Genomic DNA, 24,752 nt, shown 5'->3' on the forward strand with positions numbered 1-24,752 from the left:
GTGAGCTCCATATCCTGATTGAGGGAGCTTGCCAAACACTGACACTCCCCGAGCTGAAGCCAAGGAGAGGAGATTTCTCTGACTGTCACCCTGGAGAGACTGCCATTAATGTCACACACTCCCCAGCAATGCTTGGCCCTCACAGCACAGTGAGTCAGCAGGAAGGCTCTCCCCTCACAGACACGCCACACACTCAATGAGCATGAGGGGAAAAGGTGGAGGGAGGGGGTGTGGAAGAGAGCGCGCGAGTAAATCCGCGCCAAACACGCGTCAGCTGACACTTCCCGCCTCCTGAAGGGGAGTGAGCACGCGGTGGGCAATGCTGAGGGGAAACAAGCCCCGCCCACTCGGCCGTGCGCGCCCAACCGCCACCACCTCCCACCCGGCCCTGATAACAGGCCGCCAGGGGGCGCGCGCTCCCGCTCCACACACATAGAGAGACAGAGAGAGCACACCGGGCCGTGCACGCGCCCTGCCATGCCGCGCAGCGTTAAAAAGAAGGAGGAGGTGACTGCGAAGGGTGGGAGAATGAGGATTTATTTTTGAGTGGGGAGGGGGAAATTTTCTTCTTTTTTTCTTTCTTCTTCTTGTTGCAAACTCCTTGAGAGAAAGAGAAGGCAGCCGACACGCAGTGCAGCAGCAGCCCGGGGTGATGATGGCTGAGAGGATGTCACCGGCCTCATGAAGTCAGGTAACTGGAGCCCCCCATCCCTGCTCGTGGCCCTGCCTGACACGAGTCCCCGTGGGCGGCCTGTCTGGGTTGCCGGGTAGAATACAATCACCTCAGACGGTGAGAGGGGGCGGCCAGTGTGACGTCATATCCCCGCGCCCCCGGTCCCGGTATAATAAGTTGGACGGGATGAGGGGGGAGGGAGATGGTGTGGTGGGGGGGCCGCCGGTGTGGCCGGTATCTCGCTCTTAAAACTCCGCCATGATCGACCTGCTTCTCAGCCAATCAGGAAGCTCCGTTTCAGAGCTGACAGCTCCGGCAGCCAATCACGAGCCGGGGTGGGCGGGGCCGATCAGCAAGTACCTTTAAAGACCCAGAGGGAGACAGACACGTTTTTTTTTCCCCCTTTTTCCTCCTGATTGATTGTGAATCCAGACATTAATGGCCGCTCTGTGTTATACAGAGAGAGGGGACTCGCAGTACAGGGATCATCACTGCACACTAAATCATTATATCAGGCTACCCAGCTGGACATGTGCCTGTGACGCAGCCTGTTGGATAATCTCAGCCCTGTCTATTCACGTAGTTTTATTTCTTCCTAGAAGAAGTTGTTGGGTTTTTTTTTTTAATTCCCTAAATATATATATATTTTTATAGTTCTGTAGTTTTGCTGGTTGATTTTTATATAATCTCCTGTGAAAGCCTCATGGGCCTGAGACCTCTTTGAGACACTACAGTCACATCCACTTCAATTGGTCTCCATGTGGGGTGGATGGAGTTACTGGTAAATACCAAATTGTCATAAATTAAAAACCGAATTGCAAAAAAGTCCAAATTTGGGGAGGAATAAAATAATCGAAGGTGGCCATAACCAGTTTAAGTTAACATTTGCTACTTGGATTACTGCTAGATAGGGGTTTAGTGAATAACCTCCATTATTATTCACTAAAATCTGTATTTTTAATTAGAAAAATTGAGGCTAAGATAACCAAGCTGTGGCTACAGCTTAGTTGAATAATTTGTTGCCCAAGTTGGCTCTTTCAGCCTTTATCTAATTTGTTAAAATTCAGAGTTTAAGGAATAACCCTGTATGTGTCCTCATGGCAACTCGCACGCATCTGCCTAATCTCAAATTAATACCGCCTTGTATATAGTAATATATAATAATGCTGTTGTCAGAAGATCAACCTTCAATATCTCTGGTCACGTGCATCATTCTCATCCTTTTAATATTCCTTGGAATTAATACAATGCAATGGTACTTGTGTGTCTGCAGGATGCTGCAGTTGTATTCTTCTACTGCAGTGATAGCTTTCCTAGGCAACACCGATGTTTCTGAGCTATGTTTCTCACATAATGATTATACAGCGTTGACACTGGCTGAGCTTAGTGGGAATTTCAGTACAGATACATCTGAGGTGTCTGGGCTAGCCCTCAGTGAGTTATTGTGAGGCATAACTGCAGAAGCTTTGTAGTTTCAGGAGCTATTGTCTGGCAACAGACACAAATTGTGGCACATCCATTGTACCATGACAGGTGTAATGTTACATGTGGCTATAGTAAGCACATGTGGGCCTTCTAGAAAGGATTTAAAATTACTGTATTCACTTGTGTAATAAAAGGAAAACCAAACGCCTATAATAATACTATTAGATGCACTTTTCTTGGTTACAAAAAGCCTTTTAATTGGGGTGTTTGTGTATTTATCCATCCTGTATACAGATTGATTTTCTGCAGAGCTGTGGGATGGGCAAACGTAAGTTTTACATAGGTTTTTGTTAACCTTTACTTTTCTCTACCATTTTCCATAATTTAAAATTATTACAATTTAGAATTTGGTGAAAAGTCCTTACAATGAAGGCGTGTAATATTCTTTGCATTCTTTTGTTGCGGTTTTGCTACATTTGTATTCGGATATAAATTGTTTTACCACTTTGTATTATGGGTGCAATAAGTTTGTCATACTTTCTTTTTGTTTTAAAAGTGACATTTATCTTCTAAACCATGTACAATTGGAAGCAGTCATGCCATTTTTAACTTGTGCTCTTTAAAAAACAAACAAAAAAAACGTGTGTGTGTGTTGTGCTAACGAATGTATAGATTTGGAGAAAAATATAATTTTTTAGCCCAGCTGTCTCTCAGTTCCTTGGCAGACACTAAATGCAAATTAATTGAGACAGGAAGAGCAAAAGAGACCTCCCACAGGACGTCCCTCTGCCCTCCACCCATAACAACCACAGCACAAGTGCTGTCTTGCTATGGTAAGAACACAGCCAGTGCTGCCAACGCTGGCTAGGTAGTATAAGAACGGAGAGATGTCAATTTGTTCAGATGCTGGCAATGAAGCACCACAGAGGAATTTTGCGCTGCTTGGGGAGGAGTCTCCAGGCAGGGCAAATCAGCGAAACACAAAGGAGGACTCTCGGCGGGCAGGAGGTGGGGTGTGGGTGGAGTGGTGGGCCAGGTAAGTGGTGACCCTTTCCCTTTAAGGGCTGGAGCGGTTTGATTTCAGGATGCTTGAATGCACACAAGCTCTCAATTACTAGCATGATTTCTATAGTCCAATAAGTAGTGCTTCTGACCAAAGAGGACTTAATATGGCAAGGCTAAGCCAACAGATTCCCTGAAAACTGGTATTTACGTGTGTGTGTGTGTGTGTGTATATATTACAGAATAATACAAAAAGGTTATAGTACATGTACACTTTTTGTTTTTTTCCCAAGTAGTAATACAACTTTTTTTTTTTTTTTTTTTTTAAAGGATACCCTGTGTATGGCAGTGGTTATCTGTAGGCACTCTCTGCTGCTTAACAGGATATTATACATTTTCTTTTCCCACATCCTCTATATCGTGTTAATTTACCTTTCATATCCTCCATTGTTACTTGATCTTAGAAATAATTTTTTTATTTTTTTTTGTCCCTTGTTCTGTATAAACCTAAATTAAGTTGCTTTGGTGCCAGGAGGCCCCTGGGCACACTTTTACCTTAAGGTGTTAAACCGTTCTCGAACGATTTAACACTAGAGGTTGCCTCCATCAATCTTTATCTTCTGAATCTGAGATACAGGATGTGCTGGGTGTTGCCGTTGATTAGCTAGAGCAGTCTGATTGGAGAGCTACTGCTCAGTTGACCACTGTAGCCACTCAGTGGTGCCAATGCCTGGCGGCACTCTATGCATCCTGCTTCTCCGGTTCAGAAGCCAGATGCTGCCTAGAGGACCTGAAGATCGGCACTGGAGGCAAACTTTGGGATCAAACCGTTCGAGAAGGGTTTAACCCCATCAGTTAAGAGTGTGCACAATAACTTAATTTAGATGGTGTTACCGTGACCAGTGTTCCTCTAATGTATTTTGTATGCATATCAATATGTATTAAAATTATACACACTCTAATTTATTTTGGACTTTCCTGTCATCTGCAACTGTTGATCCTTTCCATTGCTGCTCAGAATGAACTTCCGTGTCAATCAAATGCTTTTAATACAGATAGATGATCAATTTGCAGAGCGCAAGGTGAAGCAAAATATAATCAGTTTTTTTTGTGTGTGTGTGTGAGCCATAGGCAGCCTACAGTTGCAGACACACTCACAGAACAGTGCTTGCAAGTGAAATGGCTGCATGTTTGACGGCAACATGCTCTGCTTGCTGACTATGAATGCTAAAGCTGCACAAATTCTGCAAAGCTAGCCCAGAACTTCACTTCCTATTTGGCTGATGCTAGATGCCAGAGGTGGAGATATATAATGGGAAATAAATGAAAGGGACACTGTAGACACAAGACTATTGTATAGCTTAATAAAGCAGTTTTGGTGTATAGTTCATGCCCCTGATCACTGTTTCTCTTTATGCAGCCCTAGCCACACCTCCCCTGGCTCTCACACAGCCTACATGGAATAAATGGTTTACATTACTGTCTAGTGCGTAAAGATGAATGTTTCAGTGTATCTCTAGGAGGAGATGGATTGAAGCAGCACATAATTTTGCCGTGCATGCGCTATAGCCTCCCAATGCTTTCCTATGGGAAATTCTATATAAAACAGACTGCAATAAAGGAAATCTAAACATTATATCTCACTTTACAAGAAGTGTTTGGGAAGGGTGTGCACGTTACATTCAGGTAGGCGTGACTAGGGCTGCGTAAACAAATCCTAAATGGCAGAGAATTTAACCGTGAGACTGCAGATGCATGATCTATACACCAAAACTGCTTCATTAAACTAAAGTTGTTTTGGTGACTATTCTCCTTTCAAAATATCTGAATTGGCAGGGTTTCAAAAAGAGTCCTTGCACCGTAATCACTTTTACAAGCAGAAGTATTTATGGTACTTGGAGTATACAACATAATTTAAAGGCATTTCTTGACTAAAATAATCCAGCATATGCACCCAAACTGTGTCCATTAATCATATGGCATTTGTGTTTTTTATATACTGCTCTTATAAAGAGGTCTTCACAAATTTAAAGTGGCACTCTAGACCCCTGAAGCACGTAAGGTTGCTGCATTACTTAATGTGTAAAGATTGTATCTCCTCTTTTTATTTTCATTTTACAAAGTGCAAATTTCAGTAGAAATTGACCCTTTTATAAATGATCCTTCTTTATTGCAATTTCCTCATTTGTGAATAGCTGATTAGCACATTTTGAGATTAAAGGGATACTATAGTGCCAGCAATTAGGGATGCACTGAAATTTCGGGTGCCAAAAATGGGCCTATCCCATTTTGGCCGAAAATGACTCAAATCTGCCGAAAATTACCCCACCTCTTTCCCCCTATGAGAGAGCACAATCCCCGGTTAGTAGCCAGCGCTATGAGAGGGCACAATGCCCAGGTAGTAGCCAGCACTATGAGAGGGCACAATTTCCAACCTTTTGTCTCTACTCATACCTTCAGAAGTGAGAGAACACAATACACTACACGGGGGAGGAATGAGAGGCAGGTTTATACCATAAGCCACTGTCCCCGTGCCGTCACTGCTCCTCCAGCTGTTCCAGTTACCAGGACTCTAGTTCCGTTGCGGTCGGTGACACGAGATCACGGAGCTTCAGCCTCCAAAGCATTTGAGACCCCAGCTTAACTCCTCAGGCCGGTGATCCAAAGCACAGGAGAAAGTGTTACCACGGCAACCGCCACACGACTCCGTCCTCTTAATACAGGCGAGAGTGAGTGTTACTGTTGAGGATAGCCACGCCCATTAGCCTGTGCGCGCAGCGGGATTGGATCAAAACCATGGCTGCAGTCATGCTTGGAGAGTCCTGGCTGGCAAGGAAGGCGGACATGTTGTGATTGGCAATTCTTCACCCGGTTAAAAATGTTGTTTGGGGTCTTTGACCAATTTACTGACTAGTGCTATAGAGACTGCATTTTGTAGTTCCTCACACAGGCTCCACAATTGCCAGTCTGGTAAATGAAAACAAACAATAACAGCTGAAAGTTTAAGCTATAAAATCCAGGTTGGAAGAATAGGTTTGGTAGTTATTCACTAAAGTGTCTTTAAAAAAATAAATAAAATGTGAATAATCACCTTTCTGGGTTATTCAGCAAACTCCTGTATGTAGCAAAATTAGATCTGAATTGAAATAGTTGGGGGAACGTGGGGTATTATTTTCGGCTAAGGGCATCCTGAATTTTCAGTTTTGGCCCAGAATTTGTATTCCTGGTAGGGATGCACAGAAATGAAAAGATTTATTCCTCACACTATTGCTCCCCTCTCCCTCGCGCCCCACTTCCCTCCCATCCCAGTAAATTAAAGGGTTAAAACCACTTTATTTACTTTTCTTATCCCAGCACCGATACTCCACACACTCAGAAGTCCTGCAACGAGTGGGCTCTAATGCGAATGTGTGGGAAATGCTGCGTGCACATTGGACCTGCCCATAGTCAAGCATTAAATCAATGGGGGAAAATGAATTTTTCCTATGGGGAAAAAAAATCTGGATTGCAGGACTAAGTGCAAAAGGGACTGTGCACCCAGACCACTTCAATTAACTAAAGTGGTCTGGGTGCCTATAGTGTCCCTTTAAGCTAATGTTCTTACATTAAAGTGTTTTTATATTTTACATGTCCTGCCCAGCACAACTTTTAAATTAACTGAAAGGAGCACTGCAGGCACTAGAACCACTAGATTGTAAGGTCTCAGTTGATGTTTAGCTCAGGAGAGCTGAAGTAAGTTCCTTCTTAGAAACCTCTCGCTCTTGAGACGGTAGTGGACGTAGTGAGCGTCTCCCAGCAGATCCTAGTTAAGAAGTCAAACTGTTTGACTCCTTAGAATGTGGGGAGACCAGGGCCCTCCACTATGGTGAGCTGTAGTGCTCACGTCACATGGTGTTTTTGTTGCAGTTCTGTTTACATGGCATAAATGCAAGGAATGCCTAAGTGGGCAGGAAATCGCTTGTCATATCTGTGTAGATGCCCTAGCATGCCTGTGGCATCATGGTGCAGTGAATTTGCCCACAACATTAAAATAGACCAAAGTGTGTTTCACCCTTTTCCACTGCTTTGTTTACCCCGGTTAATACTGCAATAACGTTTTATTGGGAGAAAGGGAACAAGAAACTGTCATGTTGAAAGAAGTGACCGTTCTACTTTTACAAGGCTTCTGCTGCCCCGCCGTGATCTAATTACTGTTGCATTTCCGTAATACCCATCTCTGATTCTTCCTCACTAACATATTTTTGGTTGAAACCATTTAATTTAGACAAGTGAACAGTATTTGGTTTCCCTTGTACAATTTGGGAATTTGTCTCATGAAGAATCACACTTCAGATGCTCTTGTTGCATATGCATTTTAGTGTTTTGTGTGTTTTTTTTTTTGTGGTTTTTTTTTTTATAGTTGTGTACATGGATCTAGCAATTAGGGTTCCAGGCTTTCACTCAAGCAGCCTGCGTTCGACTCCTGGTAGGGGAAGATGAGAAGAGATAGTTTGGCTGATATTTGTTTTCAACACCTGAGGAAAGGGATTTAGGGGTGATTTTTTTTTTTTCTGATGACCAATATTGTTGAATGGGTAAGGCAGTGGCTGAGTGACAGGCAACAGAGGGTTGTAGTCAATGGAGTATATTCGAAGCTTGGGCTTGTCACCAGTGGGGTACCTCAGGGATCTGTACTTGGACCCATTCTCTTTAATATTTTTATTATTGATATTGCAGAAGGTCTTGATGGTAAGGTGTGTCTTTTTGCGGATGATACCAAGATATGTAACAGGGTTGATGTTCCAGGAGGGATAAGCCAAATGATTTCGGTAAACTAGAAAAATTGTCAGAGTTGTGGCAACTGACATTTAATGTGGATAAGTGCAAGATAATGCATCTTGGACGTAAAAACCCAAGGGCAGAGTACAGAATATTTGATAGTCCTAACCTCAACATCTGAGGAAAGATTTCGGGGTGATTATTTCAGATGATTTAAAGGTAGGCAGACAATGTAATAGAGCAGCAGGAAATGCTAGCAGAATGCTTGGTTGTATAGGGATAGGTATTAGCAGTAGAAAGAGGGAAGTGCTCATGCCATTGTACAGAACACTGGTGAGACCTCACTTGGCGTATTGTACGCAATACTGGAGACCGTATCTCCAGAAGGATATTGATACTTTAGAGAGTTCAGAGAAGGGCTACTAAACTGGTTCATGGATTGCAGGATAAAACTTCCATGGAAAGGTTAAAGGAACACTATAGTCACCTAAATTACTTTAGCTAAATAAAGCAGTTTTAGTGTATAGATCATTCCCCTGCAATTTCACTGCTCAATTCACTGTCATTTAGGAGTTAAATTACTTTGTTTCTGTTTATGCAGCCCTAGCCACACCTCCCCTGGCTATGATTGACAGAGCCTGCATGGAAAAAAAAAATGGTTTCACTTTCAAACAGATGTAATTTACCTTAAATAATTGTATCTCAATCTCTAAATTGAACTTTAATCACATACAGGAGGCTCTTGCAGGGTCTAGCAAGCTATTAACATAGCCGGGGATAAGAAAATCTTAATTAAACAGAACTTGCAATAAAGAGCCTAAATAGGGCTCTCTTTACAGGAAGTGTTTATGGAAGGCTGTGCAAGTCACATGCAGGGAGGTGTGACTAGGGTTCATAAACAAAGGGATTTAACTCCTAAATGGCAGAGGATTGATCAGTGAGGCTGCAGGGGCATGTTCTATACACCAAAACTGCTTCATTAAGCTAAAGTTGTTCAGGTGACTATAGTGTCCCTTTAACATGTATAGCTTGGAGGAAAGACGAGACAGGAATATATGATAGAAACACTTAAATACATAAAGGGAATCAACACAGTAAAGGAGGAGACTATATTTAAAAGAAAAACTACCACAACAAGAGGACATAGTCTTAAATTAGAGGGGCAAAGGTTTACAAATTTCAGGAAGTATTACTTTACTGAGAGGGTAGTGGATGCATGGATTAGCCTTCCAGCAGAAGTGGTAGAGGTTAACACAGTAAAGGAGTTTAAGCATGCGTGGATAAGGCTATCCTAACTATAAGATAAGGCCAGGGAATAATGAAAGTATTTAAAAAACAAACAACAAAAAAAACAATTGGGAAGACTAGATGGGCTGAATGGTTCTTATCTGCCGTCACATTCTATGGTTCTATGTGGTTGTGGCCCCTCTCCCCAGTTGTGCATGGTTTAGGCATTTCTAGTGCTACTATTTGATAGCAAATCATGACGTATTCATCATATTTTGCTTATTCTGTGCTACAATATCCCATTCTCCTACCTTTCAAAACTGAAAGGTGTGGAATGGGGATGTGCCAGTGATGACATAGGGGCCACCAGGCTGTCTGAGATCGTGGTGTGCAGTAAAGGTTTGGGCCAGCCTGCTCAGTTCTGCATATGCACAGACCACTTCTGATGTGCTCTGCTCAAGGCCTCAATGCCCTCAGAGCACTCTACACGAAATGAGCTGGACCGGATCCCAAAACAAGTCCTGTCCCACCAAAGCCAAGGCTGTTGTGACGTAGGCATTCTTTTTCCTGGTGCTGCATGGTCAAATAGTGCTAATATGTTTTAGGTTACAGATAATCAGAAGCATTGAGCTAATTTGACCCAGCACTGTCAGCCAGTCACTGTTTGCCAAAGTGTTATTTTTGCTTTATCAATGTGGCTGAGGAAGAGGCTAAACAATTTGACATAAAAGCAACGGCAACCGGAAAGTAAAAGTGTCTCTTTATGATATTCAAATGTCTGCTTGACAGAAGTGTATATCTATACCTCTTTATAACCGCACAAATAATTTTCTTTGCAATATAAAGTCCAATATATGTTTGGTAACTCTTGGTTTATCTTTCTTAAAATGTGTGAATTTAAAGGATCTTTAAGCAGAGTGCTGTAGTGATTATAGTGCCAGAGGTTCCTTGGTGTCACCCTATTGTTTTTGAACAGTTTGACATCTTACCTGCAGTCTGCCAGGATCTCCTCCTCCATCGACTGATAGCTTGAAGTTACGAAGTTAGATCTGTTGCATTTTGTAATATATATATATATATATATATATATATATATATATATATATATATATATATATATATATATATATATATATATTAGTTTTTGCATTTAAATTCAAAGAAAGGCAGGGCTCTGAATACCAAATACACTAGAAGCTGGGGATAGGATTTCATGATAAATTTGCTTGTCTTCTATACTGAGTAAAGAAACATGATTTAAACCACTATATCTTATGCTAATCTCTTAATTCTAAAGATAATTTGGAAATTCAGTGCTCTGAAATTCTGCACAGTCCCTTTTGAGAGTTAAAATTTGGCTTCTTCATAATCTAATGTAGTCACAATTACGTCCATGTTTATGGCTGTGTGACTCAGTCAGGAAGTAGAAAATGTTAAATGAATTGTTGGGGGAAGAGAAGCTATGATTCCTCACTGGACTGCACTGTAGACTAGGTGACCCATCTGTTACTAAACCTCAAATTGAAGATGGAAGAGATTAAATATTCAATCAATAGGGGTAAAGTGAAAGTCCTGGTTTGTGTTGAATTTCTGAGTAATTTTTAAAGAACATTAAACATCATTCTGTCTTGTGCTTTAAAAAACTAAATAAAACATTATGCAAATGTTTGTTTGTCTGCCAATTATGTGCCTAAATGGAACAGGACAGCACAAGCACTATAAGCTGCCTTTAATAGTTTGCATTTACAGAAATATACTACAATCCCAATAAATGTAACTTGTCATTTTGGAGATGCCTCCCCACACACACTTTTTCTAAAGTATTTCTTCTAAAGGGCTACTCTTGAACTAAAAGTGTTTTCATAACAGTGGTCTTGGTTAGAGCTTCTCGGATGTGGACCCTTCCCCCTCCCCCAAACTTTAATTTAAATAAAAACTAAAATGTAACCGTTCTAGCGTGGAGGACAAGTTCTAAATCCTGATCCTCTTTCCAAGACTGGGTTAGGTTGAAAAGCAGACAGAATTGACTTTAGCCAGCCTGGGCATGCTAATGACTCTTGCAGAGGTGGAGTTACACCTTAAGCCTCTGTGGGCTTTAAAATCAACTTTGGATCTAGACCTGTCCCACGAGACGGTCCATCCATTCTCCAACGCCAGTGACTCCAACTGTTCTCTCAGACAGGAAGCGATCCTTCTGCCCACTCCGATGCTTTTTGAGTCTGAGGTCTAGCTAGCTCCTGTGCCTTATGACTCTCTAGCTAATTTCAAACACTGAGGAGCAGTGCAGCCAAAAGACAGGCCCTTAGACCTTGTCACTGGGCTCCTGGAAAGGGCCAAACTATTCCTAAAGTAACTGGATATTTTATTTTTAAACTGGGACTAACCTTCAACAGTGCTACATTTAAACTTATTGTGAGAGACTCAGAACCGTGCATAAAGGCATCAATACATCTCTTTAGGCAAGCTTATGGCCTCCCAGAGTATCCTCTACCTCACATACCTGTCTTACTCTCTCCTAAAGGGCAGAGCTCTGTTTCACTTCCACCTTGTTTGATTGCGATTTCCTGACCTAATGTGTTTTATACCCCACCTCCTATAGACTGTAAGCTCGTTTGAGCAGGATCCTCTTCAACCTATCGTTCCTGTAAGTTTCCTTGCAATTGTCCTATTTATAGCTAAATCCCCCCTCTTATAATATTGTAAATAGCTACGGAATCTGTTGGTGCTATATAAATGGCGATAATACATAACTCAGAGGGGAGCATCAGAGAAACTTACAAAATCCAAATCCCAGAACATTTTTCACACACATGCAAACCGGTGAATGCACTTAAAGGGACACTCCAGGCACCCAGACCACTTCTGCCCATTGGAGTGGTCTGGGTGCCAACTCCCACTACTCTTAACCCTGCAAGTGTAATTATTGCAGTTTTTTTTAATAAACTGCAATAATTACCTTGCAGGGTTAACTCCACCTCTAGTGGCTGTCTACTAGATAGCCACTAGAGGTCACTTCCTGCTCTATAGCACAGGAAACCTGTGCTAGAGCGTCGCTGGACGTCCTCACGCTGTGTGAGGACCTCCAGCGTCGCTCAAATCCCCATAGGAAAGCATTGAAAATCTTTTTCAATGCTTTCCTATGGGGAGCGCTAATGCGCATGCGCGGCATTGCTGAGCATGCGCATTAGGTCTCCTCGGCGGGCGGGTTCAGTCTCGCCCACCGGCCGACGCAATGGAGAGGAGGAGCGTTGTGGAGGAGGAGACAGCGGCGAGGGACATCGACGCTGCCTCAGGTAAGTGACTGAAGGGGTTTTCACCCCTTCAGTACCTGGGGATTGGTGGGTGGGAGGGAGAGGGACCATCCAGTGCCAGGAAAACGGATTGTTTTCCTGGCACTGGAGATTCCCTGTAACCAACAAGAGGGCGTTCTACCAATGTCCATGTTTTTTGCAGTCTTGGATCTTTAAACTATTACATGCATTTTAGTCTTTAATATTAGATGTTAGAAGGTTACTTACTAATCTCTGTATGTGCAGCATTTCATATGCACATACTGACTCTAGGCACCATGACCACTTCTGATCAATGATGTAGTTATGGTGCTTTGAGTAACACTTTAAGAGGGTACCTTGTAAAAAGTAGTCTGCAGCAGTGAACATTCAGTAGTTTCAAGATTCAAACAGCCAAATTGTAGAAGGAACCACTATAGGCACCCAAACCACTTTATTGCATTGAAGTGCCATGTGACCATGTTTTTACCCTGCAACCGAAAACCTTGCTTTTCTGCAGGGACGGCTTTTCTTTGCAGGGTTAACATGCTTCTAGTGGCAGTCATACTAACAGCCACTAGAAGCACATCTGTGAAATTGTAGGTTAAAACTCTATTTTAACCAGATGGTCTTAGAGTGTGGTGCATCGTTCTGCTTCGCATGTGCTCTAATCTTCCAATGCTTTCCTATGATTGATTTCCTTAATCTTGTTAATCTTATCTAAATGGGCAGAGCTTCACCGATGAGACCAGTGTTCGATCAAATTTCCCTACCCCTGTCATGTCCGGTGACGCAATTGCACAGGAAGTGAGCCGAATCATCTGTAAGTCCACTTACCTGTGTGGGGTGCCTGCCCACTAGGAGGGGGTAAGGGATTCTCCCGGCGAGCCATGCGCGCTTGCACCATGAAATTTAACCTACACCAATACTGCGCATGCACACTGTCATGACATTCCCCCCTGACACGTGCTTGCACACTCAAAACGTTACGGCACCAAGTAGTACGTGCTAGAGAGTCCCTAGTCGTCCTCTGGATTGGGGTGCAAGCACACCACACGGGAATACCGACCTACAGCTGACTCAGCTCTCTTCCGGTGCAAACTTGTCACTGGGGTGGGGAAATGTGATAATACACCGGCGCTGTGAAAAACACTTATTTTAAAGTGGCAGACAAATAATACTAGTGCTAAAAGGCCCTGCTCAATGCTCCTGTTCTAAACAAATATTCCAATTATTTGTTTGTTGCTTCCCAAGTACTATCAAATTCAAAATGTAACCTCCGTTAGCAGAATGCCTACCATTAAACCCCCAAATCCAAAAAAGCTAATCTTAAAAGGACTCTTGTCACCAGGACCACTACAGCTTAATATAGTGGTTCTAGCTTCTATAGTATGTCCCTTCAGCATTGGTTTTGTAAACACTTAACTTTTAATAGTCTGACTGCCACTAGAGGTTTTACTAGCAAAGTAAACTGGCATTTTAGTGACCTTGTTAAGCCATTTTGGATGACATCAACTTTTATACTCTATGGCAATGATTCTCAACCTTTTCAGCCAACGCACACTTGTTTGTAGGGGAATCCAAAGCACAACTTTGACACTTTTAATATGTTAGTATGTTTTCAAGTGCCTAGCCAGTAGATTCACGCACACCTCTCAATAGCTTCATCTCGAGCATGGATATGATGTATTGCTGTCTATGGTGGCCTCTACTGGCCGAGCTAGAAGGTAGTCTTCCAACAGAACCTATCAAGGCACTGCGTTAAAGCCATGGTTAAGCAACCATGTGGTGGGCTGGACTCAGTCTTCCCAGGCCGTGGTGGGACATCTGGTGCATAGTTATGTCAGGTAGGTCGCTGTGTCTGTAAGTGCTGGATGGTTTGTGAATGACCTTGTATGTGTGTCTGCACCTCCATGAGTGCTTTTCAACCGCAGTAGGCTCAGCCGAGGGGGAGGGAAGGGAAGGGAAGGGTGGGGGAGAGTTAATGGAAGGTGGGTGACCAGCCTGAAAAAGATCTACAGGGGTCTGCAATTACTAATGCTACGGTGGCCCCTCAATCTTAGTCATTGTCATTGTGGTTACAGACCTATTTCCAGCGTTATTGTCCCTGTCTGAGTGTCGGCCCAGAGAAAGGACCAGTGATCGGCAAGGCCACATATAAACAAAGTTACCGTATTTAGTGTAGTGTATGTGTCTGATTTTGGGTGTTTTAACTCCCAGTTTTCCCAAACTTGATATCTCCAACTGTGGTGTGTCGGCACTTGAGTTTTATTGGTCTCGTATTTCCCAATTTGGGAAATCTGTCGAATTAGCTCTCGCATAGAGGCGTTACTGTGCGACAGCCAGTTTTTTTGCTATAAAGTGCAGTGCCGCCATGAGGATATGAAAAATTAAATACTCTGCTGGTGTAGGGTATTTGGTATCAAAAATGAAGAGAAGCAGAGAGGCCGGGGAATTTGGTACAGTGATTGTGGTTTGTTGGTGTATTGGTGATATGACATCCTGCCAATACGGTTGAGGTTTTTTACATAGTTGAATGTGCTGACAACAAAATCACACACAAATAAAAAAAATGGAAACCAAAATTTTCAACCCATGGAGGTTTGGATTTGGAGTCACACTCAAAATTAAAGTGGAAAAACACACTACAGGCTGATCCAACTTTGATGTAATGTCCTTAAAACAAGTCAAAATGAGGCTCAGTAGTGTGTGTGTGGCCTCCATGTGCCTGTATGACCTCCCTACAACGCCTGTGCATGCTCCTGATGAGGTGGCAGATGGTTTCTGAGGGATCTCCTCCCAGACCTGGACTAAAGCATCTGCCAACTCATGGACAGTCTGTGGTGCAGCGTGACGTTGGTGGATGGAGTGTGACATGATTTCCATGATGTGCTCAATTGGATTCAGGTCTGGGGAACAGGCGGGCCAGTCCATAGCATCAATGCCTTCTTTGTCTTGCAGGAACTGCTGACACACTCCAGCCACATGAGGTCTAGCATTGTCTTGCATTAGGAGGAACCCAAGGCCAACCGCACCAGCATATGGTCTCACAAGGGGTCTGAGGATCTCATCTCTGTACCTAATGGCAGTCAGGCTACCTCTGGCAAGCACATGGAGGGCTGTGCGGCTCCCCAAAGAAATGCCACCCCACACCATTACTGACCCACTGCCAAACCAGTCATCCTGGAGGATGTTGCAGGCAGCAGAACGTTCTCCACTGTGTCTGCAGACTGTCACGTCTATCACATGTGCTCAGTGTGAACCTGCTTTCATCTGTGAAGAGCACAGGGCGCCAGTGGCGAATTTGCCAATCTTGGTGTTCTCTGGCAAATGCCAAACGTCCTGCATGGTGTTGGGCTGTAAGCACAACCCCCACCTGTGGATGTCGGGCCCTCATACCACCCTCATGGAGCCGTTTGAGCAGACACATGCACATTTGTGGCCTGCTGGAGGTCATTTTGCAGGGCTCTGGCAGTACTCCTCCTGTTCCTCCTTGCACAAAGGCGGAGGTGTAGAGGTCCTGCTGCTGGGTTGTTGCGCTTCTATGGCCTCCTCCACATCTTCTGATGTACTGGCCTGTCTCCTGGTAGCGCCTCAATGCTCTGGGCACTACACTGACTGACACAGCAAACCTTCTTGCCTCAGCTTGCATTGATGTGCCATCCTGGATGAGCTGCACTACCTGAGCCACTTGTGTGGGTTGTAGACTCCATCTCATGCTATATCACTAGAGTGAAAGCACCGCCAGCATTCAAAAGTGACCAAAACATCAGCCAGGAAGCATAGGAACTGAGAAGTAGTCTGTGGTCACCACCTGCAGAACCACTCCTTTATTGTGGGTGTCTTGCTAAATGCCTATAATTTACACCTATTGTCTATCCCATTTGCACAACAGCATGTGAAATTGATTGTCACTCAGTGTTGCTTCCTAAGTGGACAGTTTGATTTCACAGAAGTGTGATTGACTTGGAGTTACATTGTGTTGTTTAAGTGTTCCCTTTATTTTTTTTGGTGTGTGTGTGTGTATTTTTTATTTATTTTTTCTATGCCACAATCTTCACAAGTTCTTTATGGTGCTAGCTGTACCAAGTATGACATGAATAAGCAAAAAAACAAGTAGCAAGAGAGATGAGAACAGACCGCTCAATTAGCCTGCCCTTCGGTGGGTCCCCGCTCAGATCTCAAGCTGGTTTTAGCTCAACGTGTGCCATTACAGAGAGAACATATCTGAAGCATATAAGACTGGTCCCACCCTTCTGGGCAGTCAAAATCCGAAATCCCAGTAAGTTACCTCTGCACGAGAGATACGGCAGCCCCAGACTATATGGTATAAGCATTACATTATCTGAATAATCTACTAAAACAAAACAATCCAGCAATTGAAAAGCGATATTCTTGATTTGTTATCCTTTTCCTCCAACAAAGAAAGGGGAGGGGAAAAAAAATTATCAACTTTGGTTTGTTTTTTTGTTGTTGTTTTTTTTTTATATATAAAGAAATGCTTTTTTCTAGCTTATAAAATATTTATCCTGAATTTAACAGGTTGTTATAAACACAGTAAAATATTTATTGAACACTGATGAAATGCTAACCTAATAGACTATGGCAATTGTGACATATGCCAGAAGAGCCCGGACATAAAACCACATCTAAACGGTTTGATATTAAACTGGAGCATGGCACCTGGGCACTCGTGGCAACAAAATCATTACAGAACTGTAAGTTATGTTGTTTCAAATGCCCCTCTTATAGGAACACTACAGCGTTCGTAATACAAAACTGTATTTCTTTTCCTGTAGAGTCTGCGGCCTAACACCCCCCTCCCCCTCTTTCCAGTGTGGAGTTCCCTCGATTCTTGATTGGTCTCCTCCTACCATGGCGGTGGGGGAACAGTATGCCATGTGCGCATTAGGTCTTCCCAGTGAAAAAACATTGCTTGAGTACTTTCCTATGGGGAATTTTTGAGATGCGGTTTGTCCAAATATGCAACGTTTTACATTGCAGGGTTAAGGGGACAGGGACGCTGCACCTAGATTACTTCAATGAGAGTGGTCAGGGTGCCTACAGTATCAATTTAAATAATTTATAAAAAAAATCAATGGTGAGAATCTACTCTTTTTTTTTTACCATGTTCATAGGGAAATTGATGCAAAGTAACAAGCCCTAATCTTGTTCTAGCGTTACCTGCATGATGTCAGACTTAATTGCTGCCCTTCTCAGTTTATTAGGGTATTTGTCAGTCACTGAAGTGTACACTTTTATTGCCTGTCTCACTTTCTACAGCTATGTGATGAGCTGTCTACACAAATCAAACAGGCTAATATTCTCAACAGCCTTTCAAAAGGATGACCAAAGGCCAGAACATCTGATATCAAACTTAAAGGGACCCTGTAGGCACATAACCATTTAGTCTCATGGAATTGGTTCCAGTCCCTGGAATCTCCTGATGATTTTGTCTTAGACTGTTTCTGAACAGTTTAACGCTAAATAAAGATTCCTGCCCACCTTTAGACTAGCCCATACTGAGGTATGACTAAAGCAGAGATTACATAAATTCTAGCTATACTGATTCATACCTGCAATTGGATTTTCGATGGACTGCCAAATAATCACCGCTTCCTATTGCTGTTAAGGCTAATGCTTATTCATGAATCCAAACAGCACGTAGAGGGTTGGCTGCTGGGGTCTTTATTTTTGTGTTAAAGGTGTTTGTGTGTATGTGTTTTTTTTGTGTATGGTTTTTCTAGTATAATGCTAAAATGAATAATGTCCGTGGACTCTAGGCATTATAACCACTTCAATGGAATGAAGGTGTAGTACATACAGTGTCCCTTTAAGTGGGGAGGGCCCTGTTGTCTACTAATAATCACTAAAACTGAATGTTTTGCAGTTTTCTCAACATCTCTTTTGTAATCTTTCTAATTTCTCCTAAAAAAAAAAAAATACAAATTTCTTGTGTTGTGCACTTTATCTTTGTCCTGTCCTTTTTACAATTGGCTATATCCTGTTTTTCAGGTCTCTGGATAGCTTGTTCTGAAATTGACTGTATAAAATGACAAAAAACCCTCCAAATAGGCGGGGTATCGCCTTTGAAGTTGGAGCACAGCTGGAGGCACGTGACCGGTTGAAGAAATGGTGTGTTATCTCCCAAATAAATTCTGCATTTTACATATATTTGACAACCTAGGCAAACAACTCAATCTATTTTAATTTTTGTGTCCTTGGATCAAGCATGGTGTATATTTTTTGTAAAATTTAAGTCTCTTTGGAAATTTGCTCATCATCTTAGTGTAAATTCCTAGTACATATTGGAATAAGGCACATATGTAATTTACTTCCTGGGCTTCCGCATGTAGTTGCTGGTGTGACTTATTTATTTATTTCACCAGTCAAACTTTAATGGAAATTCAGTGGTTTTTTTTTTTTTTGGGGGGGGGGGGGGGGGGTTGAGCAGCAATATTGCTACCTGTTGGATACCCTGGGATAGATCCATCATGTGCAACTGGTTCTATCGAAAAGACAAACCCCCAGTTTAACTGATTTATTGTTTTTTATCCCCCCTCCCCATGTAGGTATGCTGCTCACATTGAAGAAATAGATTATGAAGAAGGCAAAGTCCTTATCCACTTCAAACGATGGAATCACCGCTATGATGAATGGTTTTGCTGGGATAGTCCATACCTCCGCCCTCTAGAGAAGATTCAGTTAAGAAGGGAAGGCTTGGTGGAAGAGGAACCACAAGTGGCAAGTGAACAATCCATTTTTCCAATTTCCATATTTTACATGCAAAATATATCTAACCTTGCTGCTTAAACCCTGCAGGTGAAAACATTGCAGTTTTATAGCACTGACCTCCCAATGCCCATTGCCAGTGTGTATTGCACGCTGACATTGGACAAATGTTATGCACAGAATTGACATTGGGAAGCCTGGAACAGTGTTTTGGGCTGCCACAATGTGTGCCGGTTGTGTAACTAGCTTCCAGCACACAAGTGCAAATAACTCTATGATCGGCATTTCCAGCAAAAACGCATGTACAGATTCCTGCCACGATGACCACTTCAAATCACCGAAGTGGTCGTGGTGGTTGCTGTAATTCTTTAATGCACTGTTTAGGTAATTTGAAATAAATCCAAAATCACAGTTCCCTTCGAGCACCCGTTCTTTCCATATTTTGGATGGTGGTTAAATGTTAAGAGCATTCTAGATCCCCGTATTGATGATATCATTTAGGAATGGCTTGAAATAAACCAGAGCTTTTCTGAACATGCAGGGACTACTTTCAGCTCGTCCTCATCACAAAAAATGAAAATTTACACGTTGTCGGTGTCCATTTCATCCAGCCTTGGGGGCAGCTTGGGTTTTGTTCATTCATATTTTGGGGATTTAATTCCTGAGCAATTTGAGTAGTTTTTAAGGGCAAAACAGGTGAATTCAGATCACTTTAGATAATTTTTCAATCTGGTGACCCACCTCCTGTAAAAATATTCAAATATTTCTTCAAAATATTTTTCTTCAAATTTGACTTTTCAATTTTGAAATGTAGTGAACAATTCTGATTGGAGTAAGTTGTAAAAAACAAACTTTTGCATACATGATGCAGCATTTGACCACAAGGTGGCACAATAGCATGTGTATTACTTCTCTTGCTGTCTGTATTCCTAACACTAGTTTTCCTAGTGCAATCGGATGTTACATGCAATATGTTTTCCAAATTGCTTTGTAAATGCTAATGGCATTGTTTGCATCACTCCTTCAAGAACATTTAGTGTTTGGGGGAAGGAGTTTAATTTGCAAAGCAGAAGAGGAAAAAAGCACACACAGGAAGCTCCTGCAGGCTGTTATTGATAGAGCATGAGTTAAATTAACATTAAACAGACTGTGCAGTAAAGGACATTTAAACATTAAATCTCTTTCCAAGGAAATGTATAGGGAGACTGTTTATGGAACCCCAGTCACACCTCCCCATGTGACCTACATAAAGTGATTTAATTATTAAATGGCAGTTGAGTGACATGATCTATAGTCAAAACGACTCTGATAACCAAGTGTTGCATTGGTGCTTACAGTGGTCATTTAAACGTTGGATTCCCTAGTAGCCAGGTGTTTGCTTGTTCATTTTCATTATTCTGGTCCTCCTATGTTTTGAATTTAAGGGATACAAAATAAGAAAAACAGCTGTTTGATATTGTGAGCATTTATTACCTTTTTCAAAAATGAATGCGATTTTGATTGTTTTAATGTGGGTCTTGCTGTTGATTTTCAGTAGAATCTTATTGTGTAATTTAAAAACCTTGTTGATATACCATTTACTGTGACAAGATCGTATGTAAACTTAAGTTTTAGTCCTGCAAACTTTCAGTTAATATTTTGTAATTTATTTTTAGACAAGTACAGATGTGCTTGGGATGCCATGACCGCATTGACAAGTGTTTCGATAGCATACGTTGACATGTAATAGAAAGGAGTTGCGCATATTTATAAAAAGTATATTAAACCGGCTATACAGTCATGTCAGTGTTAGGCAACCTATATGTAGAATATAGGTAGGTTAAGCTTGGTATATAGCAAAAACAAAGTACTCCCCTACCGCTTGTGCCTCTTTAGCCCACTCTCTTTAGAATGTAAACCTGTTTGGGCAAAGCCCTCAACATCTTCTGTTCCTGTGTCCAGCTCGTCTTGTTGCAAAGGCTAGCTGATGATGAAAATTCTAGTCTACTTCAAGTGCCTTTTAACTTGCTAGGCTAACTTGCTTCAAATGAGGCTAAGCAGACATAATGCCTAAAAGTAGTGTATACTAAATAACAGGCAAATTTTAATAAAAATGTATTTTTCTTTTTTTTATCGGAAGGTGTTTCGTGTCAATGAACAGGTGTTGGCATGTTGGTCAGACTGTCGCTTCTATCCAGCAAAAATAACTGCTGTCAACAAAGATGGTAAGGGTGTGTGTTTTCCTTCATCATTAAGGAGTCTGTAGAAGATTGTAATATAACCATGTTCTGTACCTTTATGCTTTCCATATTACTTTCAAATCTGTGATTAGTGTAAAACATGCCATGCGTTTGTTGGGTCTCCAATTACAGCAGTATGTACTAAGAAACCTTTTATTTTTGTTGTGCACAAGAGTACACCCATGCTTGCCATGTATACTTTACAAGTATTGTAAATTCACAGTATGATACCTAGTCCTGGCATAACTGCACACATTTTTAAGAAAAAAAAAATTAGGTCTATATTATACTGGAACGTGTCAAGATTAATCCCCCACGAGGCCCCCTTGTTAATGTGATGAGGCAAATAGAATGGGAACAGACCAGGCTAGACTCAAGAACACCATAGGAGACAAGAAATAATGAGAAACATCAGGAAAGGGTGCATCAAAGTTGGCACCATGCACAATACGTTGTGGTCTACCCACCTTAATTAACTTTAACTGGAATGGTGTCACAAGGAGCGATTTATGGCTCCATCTTGGATTCCCTGTTCACATTATGTCCTACGTGGGCAGAGCACCGTTGTAAGTACCTCAGGCCTTTAAGACCACAAGGAAGGCGGTGTGTCAGTGCAGTCCCTAGGCATGGGGTTCTCTGCAGTACCTCCAGCTCTTCAGAAGTACCAGCTTTGGGCTGCAACCTAAGTCGCCTCCATGCCTCTCGCTGTCTGACGCGTTGCCATTTTAGGGCTTTCACCACTGGGAGCGCGGAGGACTTCAGATGGGGACCTGGAGCTGGCTGCTGATGCGAGTGAGTACTATATTGTAATGGGGTGTGATGGTGCATCCTGCTGCCAAAAACGATCAAATAGCTTATCCAGCCTGGACTAGAGACCAAGGGGGATATTGCTTGAATCAGAGGTGCGAGGTCTCCACCATATTGAGTAAGTCGTGGTTGATGCTGCCTATTTTGAAAGGCTTCCTTGGTGGTCCTGCCGGACCTGGGAGTCCTCCCTGGGTTGGACCAGGATCACCCTTGCTGGTCCGGGGTGGGGAGGTAATGGGGCACTTGTTTGTCAAGTTCTGCTTCCAGGCACCTCCAGAGTGGGAGATTGGCAGTCTCTCTCATCCAATGTACTCTAGGCTGCATTTGTCACAGAGTGGTAAATAAGCACCCCGACACAGAAGCAGCCACACGGCACATCTAGTTGTTCGGGAAGCAAAGGTTTCACAAGGTTTGTCCCAGTTTGAGCTATTTAATGTAGTAAAGTTCTATTTATAACCAGTTAGTGGAGGAGCTCGTTTGGGACACATGTTTCCTCCATGACAGTCAGGCCCTGTACCACTTAAAAATAAAAAAATTAGTACAATACAGGAAACCCAAATGTTTTTCAAATATTAAATCTATTTTGAGGCATTTAAATTGATATTTAAATTGATTATACTAAACCATCTTTCTGTATGCTGTAATTTGTCTTACTGATGAAAATTTGAATTGTTTTAATGACCACTGTGAAAAAAAAAAAAAAAAAAATATATATATATATATGTTTGCATTTATATTTAGAATTTTACTTCTCCCACTATCCTGTTACTAGGTACATACACTGTGAAATTCTTCGATGGTGTTGTTCAGACTGTCAAAAACATTCATGTGAAAGCTTTCTCCAAAGATCAGGTAATCAATGTGTTATTGTTCAGGTTGTGTAGGAATGCATGTCTTATTCTAGGTTTTTAAGACTGTGCTTTATTCCAGAATGTTTATATAATAGAAACCTACTGCAGTTGAACATTTTTGTAAATGTTTTTGGGGAAAACCTCCTTTTTTTTTTTTTTTTTTTTAAAAGCTGTAATTATTTTTTTTAATTTTTTTTTGGCGGCAATCTTTGAGAGCATATGAAAAAAAATGCATGGATGAAGAGGAGCATCAATCACAAAATCTGTTAGATACAATATGCAATATAATGGGGATTAAGAGCCCAGGAAAGGGATCAATAAAAAAAGTTAAACAAAAAGAAACTTGAGTAAAGCAGACAAAAACAAATGGCCGTTTCAAGGCACCTGTAATAAGTTAACACCCGTGAGGCAGCATTGAATAGACAAAGCAAGATGTAACCGTTTAACTGCGTGACTTAAAAATGTTATTATTTTATTTATCTTTCCCAGACAAATTTATCTCGCTCAAAGCCTAGAGAAAAAGGGACTGAGAACTCCCCTTCTGACAAGCACAGGGGTAAGTTTCGAGAACAAAAAAAAACTGAAAACACCAGCACAGAAAAAGAGAAATCTGCCCCTGATCAGAAACCTTCAAACCAGTCTGAAAAGGAAAAGAAACAGTTGGCTGTCGAGAAAAACAAACCCCCAGAAAAAACAACTGTAAAGAATGAAAAGGAAGACAAAGAAAATATATCTGAGAATGAGAGGGATCCCTCTGCAGATGGTCAATGTGATGAGAGAAGTGTGCAGAACGACAGCCTAAAAGTACCTCACGAAAATGGGGATAGAAGGAGAAAACGTAACAAGCCATCCTCATCACCACCTTCTGGTAGGGAAAATTGAATCACGTTTTTTGTTATGTAAAATCATCCCTGAATGTCTACACACTTGGTTTCTTTATTTTTTTTCCCCATAAAGTTGTAAACAAATGTGATGCTTGCAATGCTCTGTGCTTTACCAATAAGTAACCTTTCCCAAAGTTGCCCCTTCCACACCAAGAATCTCACTGGAGAATGCAAAAAGGATAAAGATCAAGAGGAAAAAATCTTCTGTATTAGTAACATTCAATTGGAAACTAAGCTTTCTCTCCCCCCTCCCCCCATGCAGCCTATGTATGTCTCTTTCTAACTTGAATGAGAACCTATAATACTCAGGGCGGTAAATGCTGAATTAGAGAGGCAAAAACATTTATAAACCGTGTGGTGGTTCTCTGTTACAACAGATGACTTTTGCCAAACTAATACTGTAAAACTTTTTTATATGTGGGTTTAACGGTTTGAACGCTGGACTAACATGCTTATAAGTAATTTGTAATATGTTCTGCATGAAAGGTGTTAATCAGAACTTGTGCTATGAACATAGCTTGAAGTTTAACAGACTAGTGTAGGCAGCAGAAAGGATCAGATCTTCAGCATCTAGGAACATGCACACTAATTTCTGCTTGATATTTACATTTTTATTTCTTTTCTATCTAGTTTCTAGTTCACAAACACTCCAGCCAGTCACTTTGGAGCTGAGAAGACGAAGGATTTCCATAGGATCAGAAGTTCAAACTAAAAGACCTCGGCTTGATAAGTCAGCAAGTCAGTATACTGCGATGAGTCAATATTTAATCCTTTCTGTATGTTGTATTCCAGTAAAAGAAAACGCCAGTGTTAAAATAAGCTTTAGGAGCTATGACACTTCTTACAATGGACCACTTACTAATCCTACTGGAATCTTGTATCTCCTGTCTCTCACACTTTTCAAA

At 41.7% G+C, this 24,752-nt stretch overlaps 1 protein-coding gene across 5 annotated transcripts in view; it reads left to right on the forward strand.

Moving 5' to 3' along the window:
* Positions 1–600: 600 nt before the first annotated feature.
* PHF20 (PHD finger protein 20) overlaps positions 601–24,752 on the forward strand; it is a 71,896-nt gene continuing 47,744 nt past the window's right edge. For 4 of the 5 annotated variants that reach the window (XM_063455765.1, XM_063455768.1, XM_063455766.1 and 1 more), the window contains exons 1-8: positions 601–691; positions 18,370–18,489; positions 18,927–19,098; positions 21,206–21,290; positions 22,035–22,097; positions 22,885–22,964; positions 23,453–23,831; positions 24,478–24,585. In XM_063455765.1, coding sequence (XP_063311835.1) covers positions 18,407–18,489; positions 18,927–19,098; positions 21,206–21,290; positions 22,035–22,097; positions 22,885–22,964; positions 23,453–23,831; positions 24,478–24,585 — 970 coding nt within the window. In that variant the 5' untranslated portion in view covers positions 601–691; positions 18,370–18,406. The remainder of the gene's footprint in view (positions 692–18,369; positions 18,490–18,926; positions 19,099–21,205; positions 21,291–22,034; positions 22,098–22,884; positions 22,965–23,452; positions 23,832–24,477; positions 24,586–24,752) is intronic. The other variant, XM_063455767.1, reaches the window with a different exon arrangement.

Source organism: Pelobates fuscus, chromosome 5 (assembly GCF_036172605.1).
Source record: "Pelobates fuscus isolate aPelFus1 chromosome 5, aPelFus1.pri, whole genome shotgun sequence".
Lineage (NCBI taxonomy): Eukaryota > Metazoa > Chordata > Amphibia > Anura > Pelobatidae > Pelobates > Pelobates fuscus.